General features: G+C 41.9%; 2 protein-coding genes across 2 annotated transcripts in view; one reads left to right on the top strand and one right to left on the bottom strand.

Moving 5' to 3' along the window:
- Positions 1 to 720: 720 nt before the first annotated feature.
- Positions 721 to 20170, top strand: QPCT (glutaminyl-peptide cyclotransferase). The gene is made up of 7 exons (XM_074896898.1): positions 721 to 1043; positions 5198 to 5344; positions 9955 to 10236; positions 12786 to 12962; positions 13807 to 13906; positions 14384 to 14500; positions 16643 to 20170. The coding sequence occupies exons 1-7, from the start codon at positions 921 to 923 to the stop codon at positions 16786 to 16788; spliced, it is 1092 nt and encodes a 363-aa protein (XP_074752999.1). The 5' UTR covers positions 721 to 920; the 3' UTR covers positions 16789 to 20170.
- Positions 10862 to 20189, bottom strand: part of SLC30A6 (solute carrier family 30 member 6) — a 28358-nt gene continuing 19030 nt past the window's right edge. The window contains exons 14-15 of the mRNA XM_074896895.1: positions 13604 to 13720; positions 10862 to 11695 (exon numbers count right to left, since the gene is read on the bottom strand). Coding sequence (XP_074752996.1) covers positions 11621 to 11695; positions 13604 to 13720 — 192 coding nt within the window. The 3' untranslated portion in view covers positions 10862 to 11620. The remainder of the gene's footprint in view (positions 11696 to 13603; positions 13721 to 20189) is intronic.

Genomic DNA, 20189 nt, shown 5'->3' with positions numbered 1-20189 from the left:
TTTCTTCGAATTTGTTCTAACATTGTCTGAACTTTAAGAATGATATACAAATTGGAAACTTTAAAATGGAATATTTGTGATGCAGAATAGTCAGATGTTTTCTACACCACCACAGAGCAAGGATGGTGATGTGACCTAAAGAAAGGCTTCTGTGTTCAAAGGCTTCTATCTTTGTTTTAATCATTTTAATTGGTCTACTGCGAAATACCACCTCACCCCAAATTTTGCTTCATTAGTAGTTAGTAGTATAATCACAGAATTTAAAATGCCTGGAGACAGGACTGTCATTTTAACAAGTAGTGTCATTTTAGGCCTAAAAGAAATCATAAGAAGAGGTTATAAAATAGCAAATTAAACCCTTTTTGCCATTCTATAGGTCTCCGCCTTTCGGAACCCTTCAGGAACACTACTGCCAGACTGGTGGCCAGTAAGGGGCGGTGGCCGAGGCCCGCGCTGGGCAGGAGCCCTCCTCATCCCAGCGCCTGGCGCTGCCCACCCCGGCTCAACGGCACCGAGGTCACGCGGGGCCCCGGTTCCTTTCAAAGCCGCCCCCAGAAACGCAACACGAGTTTTCAAGGGAACCCGCAGGCTACAGCCGATCTCACGGAGAACATCGGGAGCCGCGCCGAGACGCCTCTCGCACCCCCGCGGTGCCAGGGGGAGGGGGAGAGGAGGGGGGGAGAGGAGGGAGGGAGGGGGCGGCGGCGGGCCCGGGGTTGGTCCCCGGCAGCGCCCCTGGCACTGCTGACGTGGTGCCAGGGACGAGGCTTATTTCGGAGGGGAGACGGGCTGGGCGAGGCTGGCGGGGCTGCGGCTGCGGCAGCCAGCGCCCGCTTCTGCAGCAGCCTCCCCGCCCGCCTCGGGCCTCGGAAAGGTAGCGGCCCCGCGGGGGCAGCCCTGAGGGGCGAGGAAGGAGAGGGATGGCCGGGGGCGAGGGGGCGGCGGCCGCGCTCCGCCTGCTCGGGGCTCTGTGCCTCTCCACCGCCGCCTGCCTCCACCCGGGGCGCGGCAGAGACACCGGGGCGGGCTGGACCCTGGAGAAGGTGGGTCCCGTCCGCGGTTGTCGGGCTCTTCTTGCCTCCCCCCTGGGTTGCGGGCGGGGCGGGGGGTAGCGCCTTCCCGGGAGGCAGGGGGTCAGCGGCGGGGCCGTGGTGCGGGCACCCCCGCCACGCGCCGCTCCCCGCCCGCCGGGAAACCCGGCACGGCCGCGGCGGCTCCCGCCCGCGGCGCCACCCTGAGTTCCGGCGGCGGGCGAGCGGCCCGCGCGGCGCGGGGGCGAGGGCGCGCAGGTGAGAAGGGACAACATGGCTGCCCGCGCCCCCCGGCCACGGCTGCACGGAGCGGGGCCTCCGCACACGGCGGGCGCGTCGGCGATGCCCGTCACACCGCCGAGGAGCGGGCAGCGGGCGCGGAAGATTTGCCAGGGGCAGCGAGTGAATTTGAGAGCAAACCCAAACGGGAGGAGAGGGATCAACCTCCGAAATGACGCTCCATAGATCACTCAGCTGTATGTAGTCCAGGTTGCAGCGTGACGACGGTAATTCGGGGAACGGTGTCTTGGTTTGAGAAAACAAACAGCTCTTCCAGCCGAGATGCACACACATTTAGCCAGGTGAAACCAGTAGGGATGGTGTTGATAGCTACTGCGAAATTGTTTTGAAAGGATATAATCTCTAATATGCCGTAGAGCCATACTATATTGTTTTTAATTCAAAGTGTTGTGTGAACTGGTGGCAGAAACAGTTTAATGAAACGGTAATAAGCAGTAAACCCCTGATATCTCTGTGTAACAACTTAGTGGTTGATTACGAAGCACTGACATAGTTTCTTTGTGAAGAACTAAATGACACAGAACATGAGAGAACATACAACTGCAAATTTGTAGCTAATTTGCAGTTGTAGTCAATTAAAGGGTTCAGGTATTTCCAAATGGAAAATATACTTCTAGGGCCCATCCCCAGATGAACTCAAACTCCAGCCAGAATGGACTGAACACCACTAATCCAGTGCACCGTTCTCTTCACTAATAGATCAGAGTCCAGGACAAACTGGCAAAAGGAAGCTTCCATCATACCTTTCCACTCACGTCCCCTTAGTCGTTCCCTTTCTCCTTATTTTATTCGTTCCCCATTCAAGTAAGTGTTGGGTTGTTTGTTGTTTTTTAACAAAGAAACTTTGTCATTCTGTTCTATTCATTGTATCTTACAATATAAGCTTATGTACAGACTACGTATCTGTAAGATAATACATCTATATGTACATATATAAGAATATGTGAGGCTAAATCATAGAACCATGGAATGGTTTGGGTTGGAGGGGACCTTAAAGACCATCTAGCTCCAGCCCCCCTGCCATGGGCAGGGACACCTTCCACTAGCCCAGGTTGCTCAAAGCCCCGTCCAGCCTGGCCTTGAACACTGCCAGGGAGGGGGCAGCCACAGCCTCTCTGGGCAACCTGTTCCAGTGTAGTCAATGTATAAGCATGTAGCCTCGGTGCTTCTTTTTTCACCCCCCTTGAGCTACACCAATACACTCTTTAGCCCATTCCATTCCAACTAGTCAATCTACTTGACAGTGATGTAAGTAGTATCATCTGACCACAGAATTGAACGTCTGAACGTCTGTGTTCATGCACACACTAACCAAGAACCACTTCCTCTTTCTCATCAAATTCTTGTCCCTTGACAACTCTTGTTCCTTCTGCCTAAAGGGATGTGTCAGCCAGAATCTGAAAGTCTTACAATGTACAGTCTTCCCCTCCTTCTCTCACTGAGGAGGAGGAACCAGTTCCTAAGCTTAAGAGTTCTTAGAAGCTAATTTCCATTGGCACTGAGCTGAAATGTACCAAAATCAACAGGTAAGTGTGGGCTACTTGTAGAAGTTGAAGTCTTGCTGTTTTATGCAGCTTAGTACAAAAGGTTTAGCGATAGCCCTGCCATAAATGCATTGCTCTGCCTCCCTGCTGTGGCCATGGAGAAAATGGGGGTTGACCAATGCTCTAAGGAATGAGTCACCTACAGATCTCATTCTACTTCTCTTTTATTTCATAACCACTTAAGTAATTCCTTTCACTTCTCAAATTTAAAGATACCTCCATTATTAGAAATGGGAATTTATTCCTCTCTTCTTAAGTGTTTCTGTACTTTTGTACTTTAATAATAACGTTTCTTTGCAAAGTGATTCAATGACCCCAATTACCAGGCACGCTCTACAGTTAAAGCAAGACTATTCCACACTCTAATTGAGCCCTTCACTACTTCAACTGAAGGCATATTTTCTGAACTTCCTTAATTAAATTCTCCTCCTACACTCTTCTGAAGTGCATAGCTTTAGCTTTCCTCTCACATCTTATAGCCTGTGCCTCCTAAACAGAGCAGCTCCCTGACATTTTCTTACCTATGCCTTTTCTACACTAGTGTAAATTCTACTGTATTAAACTTCTAGTCTTTCAAAAGACAGTTTATGTCAATACAATTTCCAAACTTGTATAAATTCTTCTTCATATGAGATGAAATGCAGTTTTTCTTTTATCGTCTAAATTTACTAGCATCAAAAATGTTAACTAAAATTTGGTGTCCTTTTAACATTCAGCTTTAAACACTATATTAGAATTAGCATTATAGGATTCAGTGGTTTTGTGTCTCCCCTCTACTTAATTTCACTAGTAAACTGAAGTGGAATTAGAGGAAAGGTCCACACACAGATAAACAGCTAGGAAGAGAGAGAAGGATAATTAAATGCTTCCAGTGAAGTCTAGAAAATATTTGTACTTGTGCCTACTTTGCTCAGCACACACACAAATGAAGTAGAAAAGGAGACAAACAGTGAGGCAAAACATTTTTAAACAATATTTATCAGTCAGGATAATTAAGATAGGTCATTATACAGGACTGCAGAAGATCTCAGGAGGAATGATTATTTTTTGTTAACATACACAATGATGGAGTTAGAGTAAATACATTTATGAAAATGTCAGTTTGATGCTGCATCAACAACCCAAAAGCAAGTCAGTTGTTAAACAGTTTGAAGAAAGGAGAAGAATAAAATATAAAATATCATTAACCTACACTATAAGCTATGGTGCATTCATGTTCTGTTTTCCCTCCCTTTCCCCATCTGGCAGACAGGGTTCACTGAAGGACAGCAAATCTGATCATTCATGTAAGGCAGTTCTGATGAAAGAACAAACAGACCAGGATTTTTCAGTGGGAGAAAGAGAGGAGTAGAGGGAAGACCTTATGATAGAAATAAGGAATGGATATGATAGGAGCATCCTATGATAGTGCCTAAAATAGCAAACTATAAAACCAGGAGTGGCACAGGAAGTTCCTGAGGAGATAATTGCTAGAGAATGGATAGGTTCAAATCAGGTGCCTAAAAGGGGCATTTGTGATGTCCTTGGGGATCTCAGCTGGCATTCAGCTACCACTCCAGAACAGCACAAGGCTCTTGCACCTCAAAGACATGCATTTGCCAGCCCCATGAGGATGTCTCAAGTATTCTAGGTCACCTGAAATAGCTCTGCAAGTTGGTGGGTGCATAGGCAACAAAAGCAACCACTTGGGAGGTAGCTGCTCTTGTCACAGGAGACAAGCTGCCAATTTTGAGGTTAACCCGTGAGTCACAAAGCTGATGTATACCCCAGCTTGCCTCAGATGAGCCACACAATGCTGTGCAGTCACACCAATACCGTTGCTGTGGACAGGCCACGATGACACAGCTTCACTCTTTCTGGGACTGAGCTAGTTCATGCATTTCTTCACAGTACTCCACCTCATAATGTAGACACGGCATAAAGCTAAATATTATTGCTATTAAAAACAAAACTTTTGGTGTTTGTCTCAATGGAAACCCCATTTAAAGGTGGCATGGTTGCAGACATGACTATGTATGTAGTTAAGACATTAGACAAGAGAGAACCCAATCACGGGTTGAGTTTTTACAGCTAGTTGGTAGGTAAAATTTTCTCCCATGTTTCTAATACTAGAATATTTTTCATGGAAATCAAAGATACAGAAGCCACAGAACTTAAAGATGTAGATCATTTTTGAGAGAAAAGGTTTTTTTTAAATTACTTTTTATTGTCAGTAAATCAAAGGAGCACAATATATCGCATTTATCGTAATTCTGAAAAAAACTATGGTTAAAAAGGTCTAATAATAGTTATAACAATCTTTCCCTTTTCTCCCTTCTGCAGTATTCTCACCAACCAAGAATTTTACATTCTGATGCTATTCAAAAAGTTGCAGCAAACACAGATGTTTCTGAAATGTGGGAGAATGATTTGCGCCCTATCCTGATAGAAAGATACTCAGGGTCACCAGGAAATTATATCGTACGACAGGTAAGGCAACATTTCCTGAAAGCCTCTAAGAACATCCATTATTTATATTCTGGTAGCACCATTAGTGACCACTAAAGGGACAGACACATTCCTTTCATTCGGTAGGATGAACTCTATCATTGTTCAAGTTCTAGACTGCATAGAGCCTACATGACACAGCCTGTACATTAGCTGACACCATTTCCCAGGGCTGCATAGCATGGTGAAAAAAAAAAATGTTTTTAAATTTACATTTAAAATTAAAAAGCTTGCCTCGGGTTTGGCACCCAAAGTACAACACAGCTGTTGTCCTTTCCCTCACATGAGCAGTTTCTGGTCACTGGTTCAAACCTCCTGGGACCATACACAGGGATGAAATAAATGACACCTCCCCCAGCCTTTTTCTGGAGAGGTCCTGTGCTATTACACTCTGCTGTACTGTTCTTTCCAGTGAGTGTATTGACACTCCCCAGAAGGGATCAGAGGGGCCTGAACGGGTAGGCAGAAGAAATGGTCAACATGACAAAGTGCAGCACTGGTTCCAGTACCACGCTAGCTCCGCTGGCCCAGACTCAGCAGTGTGTTAATGCTGGGCTAGTGTATCCCCACTGCACCTGGTCCCAAGCCAGTAAAAGTTCCAGCACATTGTATTTGAGCCACAAGGAGTTACCACATGCCTGGGTTGCTGTCCTGTCCGCACCTCTGCTCTGCACTCACGGTGTGGGCATCTTCAGGACTGTGTGCCATGCTAGCTCTGGATTACATTAACCAAGCAGGAGACTAAACCAGTGGTACAGCTGAGTTTACTAGAAAACATTCATAACATCTCACTAGCCTTCATCTACCCTTTAGACAATGACGCAACAGCTCCAAGATAGCCCTAACAACAGTAAGTCTGTTGGCCACTACATGTAAGTGATAGACTGGAAAATGCAGCTTTTTTATGCTTTGTGTGTGTGTGTGTGCGCGTGCACGTGCACGCACATGTCTCTGTAGATTTAGTTTTGTGGTTTTTTGTGGAAGACAGCCAAATGAAAGGGGAAAAAGTAAGAAAAACAAAAAGCCAGCTGAGCCTAGGCTAGAAAACCACAAATCATTTTCAAAATAGGACCATCCTGTTACAAGGTAACAGTATGTACTAAAGTAGACCCCCACCAAAGGAAAAAAACAAGAACCCTCCATTGTCAAAGCACAATGGAGTGTGAAATGTATGACATTTCTTTGTTAAGACACAGAAAAAGCATCAAACTCCTTTAAGGGAGAAGGCTAGTGCCAGTCATGGCTAATGCACACTGGAAACTCCATCCAGGCTTATATATTCCCCTTAATCCGTAACAGACGTCCTTTTCTCTGCCTACAGATAGCGGATAGACCATACAATGCTGTAAAAGCTTTCAGAGGGTAACCACAAACAAAATGGAAGTTTGTTCTAGTACTAAATTTTATGGCAATATTCCCACTGACTTCACCAAGAGCAGGACAAGGCTTTAAAGTCTATTTTCTTTTTTCCCCTTAGAGGCTTTTCCTAATGTTTATTTAAAGAGAGAGGAATCTGCCTTGAAGAAGCACTCTAGGGACCCATAAAAATAAGTTGCTCAACAGAGATGGCCCTCTAATAAGAGTTGGACGTCGAACTCTGTACTAAGTATAACTGGGGTTGTTAGAAGTATTCTCTTTAGGTAGGAAGATACTTAAAATGAATGATCTCTTTATTGAGTGATAATGGGGTTTAGAGTGTTTGGATTAGGTTAAGGGCCAAAAAAGCAGATCTTGCTGTGGGAGTCCTCTATAGACCCCCCACCCAAAGCGGTGAGGTGGATGAAGCTTTCTATAAACAGTTGGGAGAAATCTCGCAGTCACTTGCCGTTGTTATTGTGGGGACTTTAACCTCCCAGATATCTGCTGGGAACACAGCACAGCAAAGAAGGAACAATCCAGGAGGTTCCTTACACAGCTGATGACTGAGCCGACCAGGGAAGGTGCCCCCATGGACCTGCTTCTTGTGAACAGGGAAGAGCTGGTGGGGGCAGTAAAAGTTGGAGGTCGTCTAGGGTGCTGTGATCATGAGATGACTGAGTTTTCAGTCCTTGGAGAAACAAAGAGAGGGGTTAGTAAAACTGCCACCTTAGACTTCTGGAGGGAAAACTTTGACCTGTTCAAAAGACTGGTTAACAAAATCCCTTGGGAGGCTGCCCTGAAGGATGGGGGAGTCCAGGAAGGCTGGACATACTTCAAGAGAGAAGTCTCAAAGGTACAGGAGCAGGCTGTTCCCAGGTGCTGAAAAACAAGCAGGCAGGGAAGGAGACCAGGCTGGCTAAACAGGGACCTTTGGCTGGATCTCAAGAACAAAAGGAGAATCTGTTGCCTTTGGAAGAGGGGGCAGGTCTCTCATGAAGACTATAAAGTCATAGTGAAGTTATGCAGGGAGAACATTAGGAGAGCCAAAGCACAGCTAGAGCCCAACTTGGCTACAGCTGTTAAGGATAACAGAAAAATGTTTCTATAAATTTGTTAACAGCAAAAGGAGGATTAGGGAAAAATCTCCCTCCCTTACTGGATGCAGAGGGAAGCATGGTAACTAAGGATGAGGGAAAGGCTGAGGTGCTCAATGCCTACTTTGCCTCAGTCTTTAGCAGTGGAACTGGCTGTTCCCTGGACACCCAGCCTCATGAGCTGGGACATGGGGAGGGGAAGAAGATGGAGGTCAGCACAGCTGAAGAGGACGTGGTCAGAGACCTGCTGCACCACTTGGATGCACACAAGTCTGTGGGACCAGATGGGTTACACCCAAGGGTGCTGAGGGAGTTGGCAGATGTGCTCACCAAGCCACTGTCCATGATTTACATGAAGTCATGGCTAACTGGGGAGGTCCCATTGGACTGGAGGGTGGCAAATGTGACACCCATCTACAAGAAAGGCAGGAAGGACAATGCAGGAAACTATAGACCTGTCAGTCTGACCTCAGTGCCAGGGAATTCATGGAGCAGGTCATCTGGAGTGCCATTAAACGTCATATAATGGACAACCAGGGGATCAGGCCTAGTCAGCATGGGGTTATGAAAGGCAGGTCCTGCCTGACAAACCTGATCTCCTTCTGTGACAAGGCAACCTGCTTATTGGATGAGGGAAAGGCTGTGGATGTTGTCTACCTTGACTTTAGTAAGTCCTTTGACACTGTTTCTCACAGCATTCTCCTGGCACTTTGGCCACAACAACCCCTAGCAGCGGAGGAGTGGCTGGAGAGCTGCCAGTCAGAGAGGGACCTGGGGGGGTTGACTGACAGCCAGCTGAACAGGAGCCAGCAGTGTGCCCAGGTGGCCAAGAAGGCCAAAGGCATCCTGGCTTGTGTCAGCAATAGCGTGGCCAGCAGGGACAGGGAAGGGATCTGACCCCTGTACTCGGCACTGGTGAGGCCGCACCTCGATTCCTGTGTTCGGTTTTGGGCCCCTCACTACAAAAAGGACATTGAAGGACTCGAGCGTGTCCAGAGAAGGGCAACGGAGCTGGTGCAGGGTCTGGAGCACAGGTCGTACGGGGAGCGGCTGAGGGAACTGGGGGTGTTTAGTCTGGAGAAGAGGAGGCTGAGGGGAGACCTCATCGCCCTCTACAGCTCCCTGAAAGGAGGTTGCAGAGAGCTGGGGATGAGTCTCTTTAACCAAGAGATAGGACAAGAGGTAATGGCCTCAAATTGCACCAGGGAAGGTTTAGACTAGATACTAGGAAGTATTTCTTTCCAGAAGGGGTTATTAGGCGTTGGAACGGGCTGCCCATGGAGGTGGTGGAGTCCCCATCCCTGGAGGTGTTTAAGAGTAGAGCTGTTGTAGCACTGAGGGATTAGTGTAGTTGGGAACTGTCAGTGTTAGGTTAATGGTTGGACTGGATGATCTTCAAGGTCTTTTCCAACCTAGATGATTCTGTGATTCTTTTATGGAAGCACTGTCTTTTTATCTTTATGTGAGGTACACTTACAGGATTTAAATTTTAAAATATCGTTCTGAAATGTTTCATTCTTTACAGGAATCAGTCTGTCTCTTACAGCCTTACAAACAACTTATGTCACTTGAAAGGCAGATTGTTCATAGAAGCTAGGAAAACTGAAAACACCCCAAACCCTCCACTCCAAACAAACACACACACCAGCATTTTTTTTATACTGCTGTGGCATCTGTGTGTGGTAATTGTCAAAATAGCCACACCAAGTCCTCTGCAGCCAGTTCTGACATTTAATTTACAGGCACAACTAAGTTTAGATTTGAAGAGGTAAATGTTAAATCTGTCCTGGTTACACCTGAAAAAACCACCAGCCTCAAAACTTCAGAGATCAAGATCTTAATATGTCATATTAATGGGCAATCATTCAAAGCACCTTCAGACTCCAAAGAGACAGAAGTGAGAAATGAAAAGCAAATGAGCCAGTCAAAGGCAAAGGTAGCAAACATGTTGCTTATCTTATATAGTGACATTATATTTTTTGCTATAAAATTTATCTCTTAAAATTGGTATGAATTTACAGAAATAAGCTTAAATGCCACTATTAGTTAGCTAATGACAATTTGTCTGCAACACATTTCTGAAGAAAGCAACATTAATCTGATTTGGGTTTTTGTTTTTTTGTTTGTTTTTAATTGCAGCATATCAAGCACCGTCTTCAAAGGTTACAGGCTGGTTGGGAAATTGAAGAAGATACATTTCAGAGATATACACCATATGGATATCAAACATTTTCAAATATTATCAGCACTCTCAACCCCTCTGCAAAACGCCATCTAGTTCTTGCTTGCCACTACGACTCAAAATTCTTTGGACAACAATGGCAGGAGAGAGTGTTTATAGGAGCAACCGATTCAGCCGTGCCTTGTGCTATGATACTGGAGCTGGCACGTGCCCTGGATAACAAGCTGCAGTTAATCAAGGTAGTTTGCTTGTTTCATTTTCATTTGGTTTTGCAACAGCAACAGGCCTTAAGGCACTTGCATGTTGACTGTGCCCAATTCTCCGATTGCTGTGCCTGTAGTTAAACTCCCACTGACTTCAAGAAGAACAGAACAGAGATCTGTATCTACTACTTTAGGGTACATAATCACATTAAAACTTCTTATGCAAAAGGTGGCTATAAAAAAATTACCCAATAAATATACACTATATAAAAATAACAATTTATACATGAATAATACATACGTTATAGACTTGGTGAGATGTAATCCGACTCTCTATCGAAAAGGCACAGAACCCTACTCAGAAGTTCTGATCATATCCAGTAACTTTTAGGGTCATTGACAAAGTTTTGTTGCTTTTTGAGTCTTACTTTTTTAAAATCTCTCACTTGCATTCTGTTTTGGGAGACGGATGAACTAATTGCTGTGCAGGAAAGTTATGCTCACGTCCCTCCATCCCATAACAATTTCAAGCTTTTCTTCTTGTTTTCCATCACCAATTTGAATAGTTTATGAAACAAGTGATGACTGAGTACAGGAGAACAGTCAAGTAATAGTATATTACCAGTCTGTGTCACCTATGCTATGAAAATCTGCTTCAAAGTGCTGCCATTGCTAGGCACAAAAATCTTGATGCTACTAACTCTGAAAATTACAAGATCGTAAGATTACAGATTCGTGAGTGCCATCTACTGGTTCAGTATTTACAGGAGAATATTCATACACTAACAGAGCTTTCACAGGAAAAGGTCTCAAATGCTTCACAAAGCGGCAGGAATACACCCAGTTTAGGCATTAAGATTACTTGTCAGCAGTTTTTCCAGAAACCAATTTAGTGCCTTCTGACATTAGAATATTTAAGAATTAGAAGATTAAGAATACACCAGTGATTTTAATTACAAATCAAAGCAGTCCTGTAATACATATGCTTTGATTGAGAAGCTTCATTTAGAATAAATTTGCTTGATGGTTAATGTATGAAACAACCCGCAGACCTACTTAAAGACTGGAATTTTTCACAATACATCATTTTTTGATTAAATTGTTTTATCGTGTAAGATGACAGCATTTGACAAAAGACTATCTAATTACTTTGCACAGGCTGCCATTTGTACAGTCTGTTAAGAAAATATACTTGGGATCCATCTGCTTAATACATTAGCTATGACCTTTTTGCTCTGCTCGTAGTAGCATAACAGACTTTGTTATGTTTTTGGCCAAATCTATTTATACTTTGACTTGAAGCTGTGATTTTTATCTTGATGTTTTTCCAGTTATATAGAGTAAGTTTAGAATTAAAGGGCAAAGACATCTCTATGTTATTGCGTCCTGAGAAGGTGTTAAACAGTACAAATGTTACTTTCTAAAATTCAAATGGCATTAATGCAGTTTCCTCCAGAATGTAATGGAAAATGACTGCTATCAAAAGAGCTCTGTCCTGTGCAAAGAACAAAGGCCAGCAAAGCATTACCATTAGTGAAATCCATATATCACTGTGAGCATAATCAATATCATCTTGCCCGCATGAGCAACATTTTATAGAAGTTTTCCACTACTGTTTATATTGGATCAGCTCCAGCTAGCTGGGAGTTGTAGCCCATACAGGACATGACTGTTGCCAGTGACCCCACCTTTTTAACCACATCATGCAACTTTATTTGAAGTAGCATTTATTCATAGAGGGGTTAAAATATTTATAGCAACTGCCAAGAGTACAGTTCCCAAAACTGTTCATATAGTGAAACTGAACCTGGTTTAGCCATGTTGTAGATTATTAGGAAATACTGCCAGTGCAAACAAGGCTTCAGTTAGTAAACAGAGAGAGAAAAAAGGCTCCTTCTACATGGGGAAGAAATTTCACACAGATGTCACCTTTGTGACCTTTAATACATTAATCATATATCTTCTCAGTTTTTACTACTGTGATATTTTTGGTTGTTGAAAGGGAAGGGTGTATCTATGCTACTCTCGATGCTTTTTTTTTTTTTTAGGGTAAAGTTGCATCAGTGGTTGCAAGTCCCCTTGAAAGAAAAGAAATGTTCATTCTTCTCATGACTGACTGCTCGTTGTCCCTCAAAGAACCATTCAACTTTACAAATACATAATTCACCTCCACTGATGCAAAACTGTAGCAGAGATATTAGTCCTTTGTGGTGCTGTCAAGTAATAATACTAAAACATCAGGTGTTGTTGCTGACCTGTCTCCTCATTATTTGAGATGATGTTTCTGCTACCTGTTTTGCAGATCTCAGCATACTCAGCTCATGCCCACTAAAGTCAGAAATGAAACTTCTAACCAGAAGCAGAATGATACCAGACTGGAGAATGTGTCACTGTACTAGATAAATAATAATGACTGATCACTACCACTATTACACCGTAATGTGTGTTTAACAGCCAGAGGAAGGTTTGCATAGGGTACCTTGAAAACAGACCCCTACCGATGTTGCTTATTTGACTACAGTATTTGTCCTTTATTTAATGTTCTGGCCAGAATCAGTTATGTTACTTTTAACTTCCTCCAACAGACCAGCTCAACATCAAGACCAGACCTTTCACTTCAGCTTATTTTTTTTGATGGAGAAGAAGCCTTTGTCCGGTGGTCCCCTTCTGATTCCCTCTATGGATCTCAACACTTAGCTCAAAAAATGGTATCTACCCCACATCCACCTGGTTCAACAACCACAAATCAGCTGCAGGGCATAGTAAGTGGCTTTCACCTCCCTCATGAGTAATAGTAAATTGCATTTTTTAAATATTTAATTTGTAATCCCCACAAAACCATGAACCCCACCAAAGTTAAAGGAAGAAGCAGGGTTGTGGAAATTTTATGATGTGATGAAATAGTTCGTTGGCAAGAGCTTTTCAGGCAAACCTGTTTAGACCTTCTCCATGCCAATATGAGGAAGAGTCATAGAAAAATCAAAACACACGAATTTATTAGAAGATAAACTAGGCTACCCACCTTCTTCAAGAGTGATAATTCAAAGTGATTAGGAAAGAGCACAGACATAGTATCAGTCTATGAACAAACCTCTCCTAGATCAGCATTATGCTACAGCAAGCTGTTTCCCTTTGATTCCTGTTAACATTCTGGTTGTCTGCTTCCTTCTTCCTACTGCCTTCTAGTTTCCCTACTCACTGCTGAGACACTTTTCTTCTGTCACTGTATCTTGTGACTCATAAAATGTCTTTCCCTTGACAGACTTTGTTGTTCTCTGGGGAAGAAGCAATTTCCTCTTCTTTCTCTCCACCTACCAGTTTTTCTTTTAAAGGGATATAAGACACAAACTGCAACCAAAGTGATGCAGTCTGCTTCAGCTTAAGGAACAGAGAAACAGCCTACCTTTTTCCTCCTTGGAAAGACAGCAAAATGCAGCAGACTGGAATCAGTTTCTGCTAATGAGTTCTTCTCAAACACCATGGTAGAAAAGACAGATCTTTGTCCAGAGCTAGTCATGACCTGTACAGGAACCAAGAGGTTTCATTGCTGCTGATGATGTTGTAGTAATGTAAATAATTCTGTATTAAAGACTCTTTCTTCTGTAGGACCTGCTTGTACTACTGGATTTAATTGGTGGACCAAACCCAGTCTTTCCCAATTATTTTCCTAACACTGTTCGATGGTTTGAGAGGCTTCAGGCAATTGGTAAGGAGATGGGTATGGGTTTTTGATTAATTTCAAAATTTAGTGTGTAGTTTCTGAATGTATTAAGTCTCATAAATCAGATTTTTAGATTACTTTTCTGTTTTACAGTAATAATATTTAGTATTGTAAATGTTAAATTTGGTGCATCTTAAACCTATAAAAAGATTTTAAAATTTAATTAATAAAATAACTGAGGAAGATTCCTAGACACTTGGAAGCCATGAAACAGATTCTGACTGTCACTCTGCAACTCTTGGGAACTGTTTTGCTTCTGTGTTTTAGTTCTCACTTCTGTAAAAAGACAGCAATAGCACTGCTCTTGAGGTCTCCTAAGTACTAAACAAATACAAAAGACAGTCACCAACTCCTTTTTCCTCTTTGATGAAAAAAGCTTCCATGTAAGAGAAAGAATAATTCAAATGTGCTAACATTATATTGTCCAGAAGTTGGAATAATCACTTTCATTGTGAATTACAGAGCAAGAGCTACACAACATGAATCTGCTGAAGGATCACGTTGTTGAAAGGCAGTATTTCCAGACTACTTTACATCGAGGCTTGGTTGAAGATGACCACATTCCGTTTTTATTAAGAGGTACCAGAAGCTCTTATGAAGTGTGTGTATATATATACACACACAGAAAACAAATTCAGTAACAAATGTATCATTTAATGAATGAGCAAGTGCATATAATCCTGTTTTTCAAGCTTAGTTGCCTGAACCTGAGGCTTCCAAATCCAACTTTACGCAGGCTAAGAACCACAGCTTTGAAAAACATACCCAAACAAAAGCAGTGATAAAACATATCCATCATTATTTTGCACGAGCACAGCTCCAGTGGCACGAGAAAATGGAAGTTTCTGCCACAAGTAGTGTCTTACAAAGAGAAGCAACTCTGATCCAGTGGGATATCACCACATGCCACGCTATCAAGCTAGCTGCTATTTCTAGGAGCAGTGAAACGCTCAAGGGTTGTATCTTCAAAGACTAGAAAAAAAAATCTCTAAAGCTGTCAAAGTTATAGTAACACTCACTATTACTGTTGTTTAAATTTGAAGGCACTGACTCCTGCAAAAACTCATACTCAAATTAGACATCCTCATTCCCTAAAGAGAATGGAGATTCCACAGCCATCAGTTTGAGGGGTGGGAAGGGTACATAGAGTAGCCAGCAGAAATATCAAAGGACACAATATGCCTGAAATCCTTCCTGGAATTAGGCACATACCTGCAACTGGGATTTCCTACCCAAGCATTTCTCCTGGCAGACACCTACACCACAGTGTCTGATTTTGTGTTCATTCTCCTTTGGGACACGAACAAAGAAAGGGAAAGCAGTTGTACTACTGCTGCCACCTTGTCAAGCTACAGATCAGCGATTAAAGCACTTGTCCAAGTTCAAGACATGGATTTGATGACCTTCTCAGTTCAAGAGCTCAGCAGAGCACTTTCAGAACTAAGGTGGGCCAAAGAAGGGTAGTAGATATAGTAAACTCTTTTGACTGAAGTTTTCCACTGTACAGCAAGGACTACAGGAGCCATATTGCTAGAGAAGGGTTAACCAAAAAGGAATGTAGAGAAGGGTAACCAAAAAGGAATGTCACAGTTCAATGAAGAGAGTATCTACTTAGGAAGGGAGGGAGGTACCTTCACATCCAGCCCCTAATTTCACCATTGCTTATGCTCTTGTTACTTACCAAGGAATGTAAAATGCGCATACAGCTCTGCAAGCAGGTACAAGAGCAGCTGCACCTCTCCACTTCTAAGTGAGTGCTCTCTTCACTGAGCTATGGTTACTGTCTCCTGCTCAATAGCTTTTCAACTCTGTGCATCTTTCATTTTTCACACCAAGGCAGGGCCCAGGTCCAACGAAACCAACAAAGTCGTCATATGCACATCCAGGGATATCAAAAATCCTACATGGGTTTCTGATAAAAGTTGATAGGGAAAAAACAATGACTATACCTCAAGAGCTTTTCTAATAAGATGATTAACAGCTAGTGAAGAAAACAGATTCCTTAGTAGTATGAAGCTGAAAAATGAGAGGGGAAAAACAGTATAACAGGAAAGAGGCTGGAGAGAAGCAATGCTCCCCCCAAAAAGTGATCAGGAAGCAGAAGACTGATTTAACTCCTTTTTTACCTAAAAGTTGCAGTATGTAATGTGTGGCTTGAGACAGATAAATAGATATATAATATATATGGTGATATAGATTCTTTCAAGTGGAAGTTCTTTTATCTGACTAAAAATACACACACCCTATTTTACCATTTATGGAGAGGACTAAAAAATGCTGGAAAAAGTGCTCAGTCTTAACACTGTCACAAGAACATGGTTATCAGTTTTCACTTTGGGGAGCTGCAGCGGGTTCTCCGCCCTTCTGTGACTCCTAAACACTGTATCAACAACTACAATGCAAAGGATCTCAAAAAAAAACCCCAACCCTGAGTATCAGAGTAAAACTACTAATTACAGAGGCCTTTAAAAAAAAAAAAAAAGGGAAAAGTACTCAAAGGAAAGGAAGGTGCCAATTTTAGTAAACACAATGAAATGGATGGGCTGCAGTCACAGGCCTCAAAAAAAGAGAAGGTAAAAGGAAGCTGCAGCAACACACACTCCTCTATGAAGTAGACTTATTGCATAGTTACCTGACTCTGTTGCTAAATTGCAACATATCAATTAGCTTAACAGAACTTCTCCAATATTTCTTCTCCAAATTTCACTTTCTCCCTTACAGGGGTTCCAGTCCTACATCTGATCCCATCCCCTTTTCCTGCAGTATGGCATACCATGGAGGACACAGAAGAAAACCTTGACAAAACCACTATCGACAACCTCAGCAAAATCCTGCAAGTGTTTGTACTGGAATATCTAAACCTGTGATAGACAAAATGGCAACAAATCATACTCCATTCTAAATACTGTTTGCCTACCTTCACATTTGCTATTTAATTGCATAGGAGAGCACTAAAGCAAGAAAAATACGATAGCTCTTGCTAGACTGATTACTGGTTCAGCTGTTCCTGGCCCAGTGTTCCATGTAGCCAAATAAGAGAGCATTAAATAAGAATTAGTTTGAGCCTGGAAAGAGTTTGATCTTTCTGTGTCTTACATCTGAATAAAAAACCCCAGAATTTTTCCAGATTGTTATCACTGGTTTATGTCACACATTAAGATCCCAGGAGGGAATGCCTTCCAACATAAGTGTTAGCTTTATTTTAAAAGGTATGACCAACTTTTACAGTATTCAGCAATGGACATTTATACCACATTATAGAAAGAGGCAAAAATCACACTAAAACAAACTTCCACTTTGAGCTAAAGCACCTCAGCCTGAAATAAACTGCTAGAACTCCTGACACACAGAAGGGCTTTTTAATCCTTTGCTCCGTCTCCTCCTTTCTGTACAAGGAGGGCTGCAAGGACTCTTCTCCCCAGACAGCAGGACACCAGGAAGCAAGAGAAATAACTTAAAGTCAATTTTCTCCCTGTTGTTTGTAGGATACTTTCTGATGGCGAAGGGTGGTGGGAAGTGATGTTAAGAGGAAAGTAAGTGGGGATTTCCATCACAGTTTGACTGCAATATAGGACATATAAAGAGAAGAATAAGTGGTGTGTGGGAGCAACACCCCAGCACACACCATTCATTTGCAGTTTGGCCCAAAATAAAAGATACCTGCTGTTTTTAATACAGATTACATCAGAAGTAATCATACTCGGAGTGATCACTTTGGAAATCATAGTTTTATATAATTTTAATGGTAAAGTGCTATCTATTGAGTAAAATAAGTATCAGAGTCAGAAGCAAGAAGACAGTTTAAGCACCAAAAAGTAAAGACAAACCATAGCCTACATCAGAAAAAGATACCAGTTTAACAACCCTGTGTTTTTATATTCCTTACTGTTAATATTCAGTAAATTTAGTGTAATACTCTGGCAAAAACCTAGCCTGGAATGAAATCAACAGAAGAAGCCAGAACAGTATTCAAAAGCTACCTACAGAATTATGGTTTCTACTGGTGAGAAAGAGAAGAGCATTTGAAAAAAAACAAACAAACAAAAAAAAAACAAACAAAAAAACCCCCCCACAAGCTGGTAGGTGAACTGGGAAAAAACAAGTCAGTATTTTACTGCTCCAAACCTCTTCCATTAGAAAGTTCTATCCTGGGCAGAGATTTAAAAAGGAAATAAGCTATGAAGTTGTAGGCACGTCAGATCTGGCCTGTATTTTACCATTTTCCTAAAGCAAACATTTCCGAACCTAAGACAGTATTTACATACGTATCTTAAAGTCGCAATAGAAATATTTACAGCAATGCAAATTTTTACTATTACAGGACAGCCTGAAAATGAAATTCAATCTAGTTTTGTTGCTAAAGATGGAATGAAAGCATTTTATGTTTTCCCATCACTTTAACATTTTAAAGAAATTTTTCTATTTTGCATGCAACTTCTGAAATAGAATACAATGAAAATACTAAAAACTGGACAAGTGTTTATTTTCAGATATTACTGTGCATCTGTGTAATTCCATCAAAACTATTTGAATTCTGTCATATTCTCCTCTACTTCAGCCCATCAGAAAACATGCTAAACAACTAAATTAAATCTTCTGAGGTTTGAATACTCTGAGCAGTGTAAGGCACCTACTGCAACCTTCTAAGTGGTGAAAAAAAGATAACAAACTGGCTATATACAGAAGTATTAAACTTGAGTTTGTGTGGCTAATTTGTTTTTACAGGTGAACTCTTACGATATTTCATACTTTGCAGGGCCTTTAAAAAATGCAGTATGCATTTGTAGTGTGCACTGCTACTCTGGTTCTTCAAGAATTTGAAAGTTAACTTAAAATAGGCTTCATTTTTCATTCATTACTATTGTGGGATCAGTAGGTTGTTATAACTGGGAAAAGCCTGTTTTTTAAAAATCTGTATTAGTTAGTTGAAACCATAATTTAACCATGTAGTACACCAAATATCTGGCATATCAATTTTGTCACCAACTTCTCACTGCCTGAGCATGCAGTTCTTTTATGTTTACTCAGCTCAAAGAAATGATATGTACGTTGATGTAGTATGATTCAATGGTTCTCAAAACATGAAGAAAACATGAAGAGGCTTGTTTTTTTTCTTTTCCTTTGGGTTTTGGGGTTGGGTTTTTCTGGTACAGGAAAAGAGGGCCATCTCTTAGCTGGATGTGAGCCCTGGAAAGGGTTTACTTAAAAAGGAGAGGGATCATCATCTTAGCAATTTATATGATCTGTCCTTCACTTGAAAAAAAATAACTGCTGGAAGCAAAACTTACATCAACCCAGTAACGACATGAATCCCCCAAGAGCACAAGAACCTGAAGCAGTCAGTAAAGCAAAGACATAGTGCAAGGTGAATTCTCACTACTACTAAGGCAGGGGAGAACAAGGATGTCAGTCTAGCCATTTGATAAACACCCAGAAAACAAAAAATACAAGTGAAAAGACCAGGACTGGTGTCTCTTCCACTCTCAGTTTCAACACTGAATATCACCAAGTATCCAGATCCATAGGATCTGGGCATTCACAGTACCATCACTATACAATTCAGACACAGGCTTTGTGTTAAAGAAACTATCCCCAGACAGTTTCTCTGTCCCTGTTGGATAGTGGCAGCAGGGGACAGAAATCAACTGAGGGACTTCAACTAACCTCATAATTACACGTATCAGCAGAATTGCTGCACAGGTTCTTTCCTTGAATAGGATTTGTCACATCTCAGTCAAGGGGGTTGAAAAAAATTAAAGTCTACCCACAAGAAGCTGGCTTGTCTTCCCAAAGGTGTATGTGGTTATTAGCTGGATAAAGGAAATGCAGAACAGAATGAACTCAAAGAGCTGTTACTCAACAGGTAAAGCTGCAAAAATATTGCATATTAGTTATTTGTATTGTAGTAGATGCTCTAGCTCCTTTTGTATCAGGATAATGCAGATTTTCACAAGAATCTTAAGCCTAAGTTAACAGTACATGCCCTCAAATTCTGTAAAGCTTGAAGCATTTACCTACAAGTGAAGTGATCCTATGCAATCACAGTTGGAATAAGATAAGGGAGTAACAATGTCAAATCCTCTGGTAGACAGAAATGATAGCAAGTACCAGCCCTCTTTTTTTCTCTAGCTGAGGCAGCATTCCTATCACTAGGAATGAAGATGATATAAATTAGCATTCTTATTCACCACATTTCAAATAAACATTTAGATTGCGACCACCTAACAGTAAAATACAATTAGAAAAGACAAAATGCAATAAAAATGCT

This window comes from Athene noctua, chromosome 1, assembly GCF_965140245.1.
Source record: "Athene noctua chromosome 1, bAthNoc1.hap1.1, whole genome shotgun sequence".
In the NCBI taxonomy this organism is placed as follows: domain Eukaryota; kingdom Metazoa; phylum Chordata; class Aves; order Strigiformes; family Strigidae; genus Athene; species Athene noctua.
This window is presented reverse-complemented; position numbering and strand designations above follow the sequence as displayed.